This window comes from Tupaia chinensis, unplaced genomic scaffold, assembly GCF_000334495.1.
Source record: "Tupaia chinensis unplaced genomic scaffold, TupChi_1.0 Scaffold000492_1, whole genome shotgun sequence".
NCBI classification, from domain to species: domain Eukaryota; kingdom Metazoa; phylum Chordata; class Mammalia; order Scandentia; family Tupaiidae; genus Tupaia; species Tupaia belangeri.
Window position 1 is genome coordinate 356,398 of NW_006160004.1, and position 2,510 is coordinate 358,907.

Genomic DNA, 2,510 nt, shown 5'->3' on the forward strand with positions numbered 1-2,510 from the left:
GGAGTGAGTTTAAGCCACTGGGTCCGGGACTCGAATCATAGTCGACTACGTGGGAGTCCAGCGACATAGCCATTATGCTAACTGCTGCAGATTTTTGACAACTGACTGATCAATGTGGATCTTGAGAAGTGGGGTAGAGGACAGGTCTGAGCTCCCGACTTCGTGGTGCTTCACGTCACCAGTGGGAGATCACCTGTGCTGCTTTGCTGGCTGATCAGTTTCCCCATCTTGCTCTGCACATGGACCACCTGTTTATCATCAGGTATTTATAGCACCGCTAACTGCTGCAGATTTTTGACAACTGACTGATCAATGTGGATCTTGAGAAGTGGGGTAGAGGACAGGTCTGAGCTCCCGACTTCGTGGTGCTTCACGTCACCAGTGGGAGATCACCTGTGCTGCTTTGCTGGCTGATCAGTTTCCCCATCTTGCTCTGCACATGGACCACCTGTTTATCATCAGGTATTTATAGCACCCAGGCTCAGCACCTGGGCCCCCTGGCAGCTATCACAGGATGACTCTGAAGGAAAGGTCAGCGATTCTCTTCACCCATCAGGCCCTGTTCATTCCCTAGAAGAATCCGGAAAGCAGCCCAGCAGGCATCCGTTCCCTCCTCTCTGAACTGCACTCCTTGCTGAGCCATCTGGTTTACTAGTGGAGTTGCAAGGAAGTGTACCGTGAGCTGACTTTTGCTTGTTTGCTGTAGAGTGTGTGCACTCACCAGAGGGAGACAAAGAGAAAGAGAGAAATCTCTCTCCTCTTGGGATTTTGGGCATGCACTCACACGTGCCTGGTGTGTTTTTTAAGACTCCAGGTCTGGGACTTGAACCATGCAGCCAGCCATGTGGGATCCAACCACCTTAACCTGTATGCCACCTACTGGCCCATAAGCTGGCTTTCTGAAATAATGCACCTTGTTCTTCACATTGTGTTCGCAGCATATGACCCAAATTGCTGCAATGATGATAAGATGACAGGGCTCTCCCATAGGCTCCCTGCCCAGGCTGCCCTTTCCATGAGAGCAGATGCACATGTCCCTGTTTCCCTGGCTGGACAGACACTCGTGTTCATTATAAGAAGGGGGTGAGATGAGCCAGTGTCTTTGGGGTCTGGAGGGTCGAAGCGGGCACGTACCTTTCTCACTAACTGGGCAAAATCCCCACAGTCCCGGGGGGGCAGTCCGAGGAGCGGCCGAGTGCAGGAGTCCAGAGCTGAGCCATGGCTCACAACCAGAATGACGCCCACTATGGAAAAAATCAACACCTCAAGTTCAAAGCAAGCACAGAGGGTACCTTTTATGAGAACAGGGATTCCTAAAGTTGGAGTGGAGCTACCTCACAGCAACCCAAAGCCTGGGAGACACCATGGTAGGAATCAGAAGGGGTTGGTAATGCTTAATAGTGCTCGCAGTTCTACCTGTCACTGTGTATCACATTCAAGGCACGTCCCCTCTCCATGCATGGCTACCTGCCAGCCTCAGTGTGGCATAAAACATGATCTCAGCCATTGCCCTCTTTGGCTGGTTGCTTAGGCACCATCTACCACAGATTAGAACCTAGTGGTGGCTACCGCCCAGGCCTAATCTGATTTGCTTCAGAATTATCAGCTGGTTTATCCCAACCAGCCCACTATGACTCTGTGTTAGATAAGGACACCAAGAGCCCACAAGCTGAGGAGCCTCCTTCAGGTGACACAATGTGGCCCTGCCAGCTCAGGGCAGGTGTTGGAGCCAAGACGTCTGCGTATGCTTCACTGAGACAAAGTGAGGCTGGGAAAGTGAGGCAGTCAGTGAAGAGAGCCAAGGCAGGTGTCCTGGACCCTGGCCCTTTACCCTACTCAGAAGTAGGTTGTGCTGACCCTCTGTCCTGTCTCCTGTCTCCTAGGAATCCAACCTGAGTCATTTGGACATAGGTCCCTTTGGCATTCAGCCCAGCATTGGGGGTCCCAGTGCCTGGACAGTGGTATGTGTCTATGTCCCCAGTGAAGACAGCAGCAGAGATAATCATATTCTACTGGCTGAGAGTAGGGGGTGGGGGAGGTTGGACCACAGATTCAGAAACTTGGCAAATTTCCACCCATAGGCCAGGCCTTGAACTCTGGAGCTGTTTGTACAAGGATGGGGCAAACTTACTGTCCTGCGAGCAGGTGCTGATGATCTGCTCCATGCTCACTGCACACCTGTGGACATACTCATCATAGCTCTCAGCTGGCATAAGGGAAGACAGGGGGAACGCAGGCCTGCGGCTCCAGCTTTGTGCTTAAAACTGGCAAAGGGTCAACATTTGATCTCCAGAGTGCAACCTTATTGGACACCAGAAAGTTCTGGGATGGCTGAGTCGGACAGAGTATCTGAGTGAATTCTAGTCAGATTCCTTGGAACCTTCTTCTTGACAAGGGCCTGACCTTTGGGCTTCTGTGTCTGTCCTTGTGGTCAGTTTTAGCAAGAACTGCCCACCCCCCAGTGTCTGATTCACCAACCCCAGGTGCTGTCTGGTCATTGTGCCCGTTTT

At 51.9% G+C, this 2,510-nt stretch overlaps 1 protein-coding gene across 3 annotated transcripts in view; it reads right to left on the minus strand.

Annotated features, from left to right (window-relative positions):
- The window catches only part of UBASH3A (ubiquitin associated and SH3 domain containing A), a 45,295-nt gene that overhangs the window by 3,519 nt on the left and 39,266 nt on the right, over positions 1-2,510 (minus strand). For 2 of the 3 annotated variants that reach the window (XR_001370962.2, XM_006156384.3), the window contains exons 12-13: positions 2,132-2,238; positions 1,135-1,244 (exon numbers count right to left, since the gene is read on the minus strand). The exons of the other annotated variant lie outside the window; for it this stretch is intronic. Coding sequence is in view for 1 of the 2 variants with exons in the window: in XM_006156384.3 (XP_006156446.1) it covers positions 1,135-1,244; positions 2,132-2,238 (217 nt within the window). In the remaining variant the exon portion in view is untranslated. The remainder of the gene's footprint in view (positions 1-1,134; positions 1,245-2,131; positions 2,239-2,510) is intronic. 3 annotated transcript variants of the gene reach the window in all.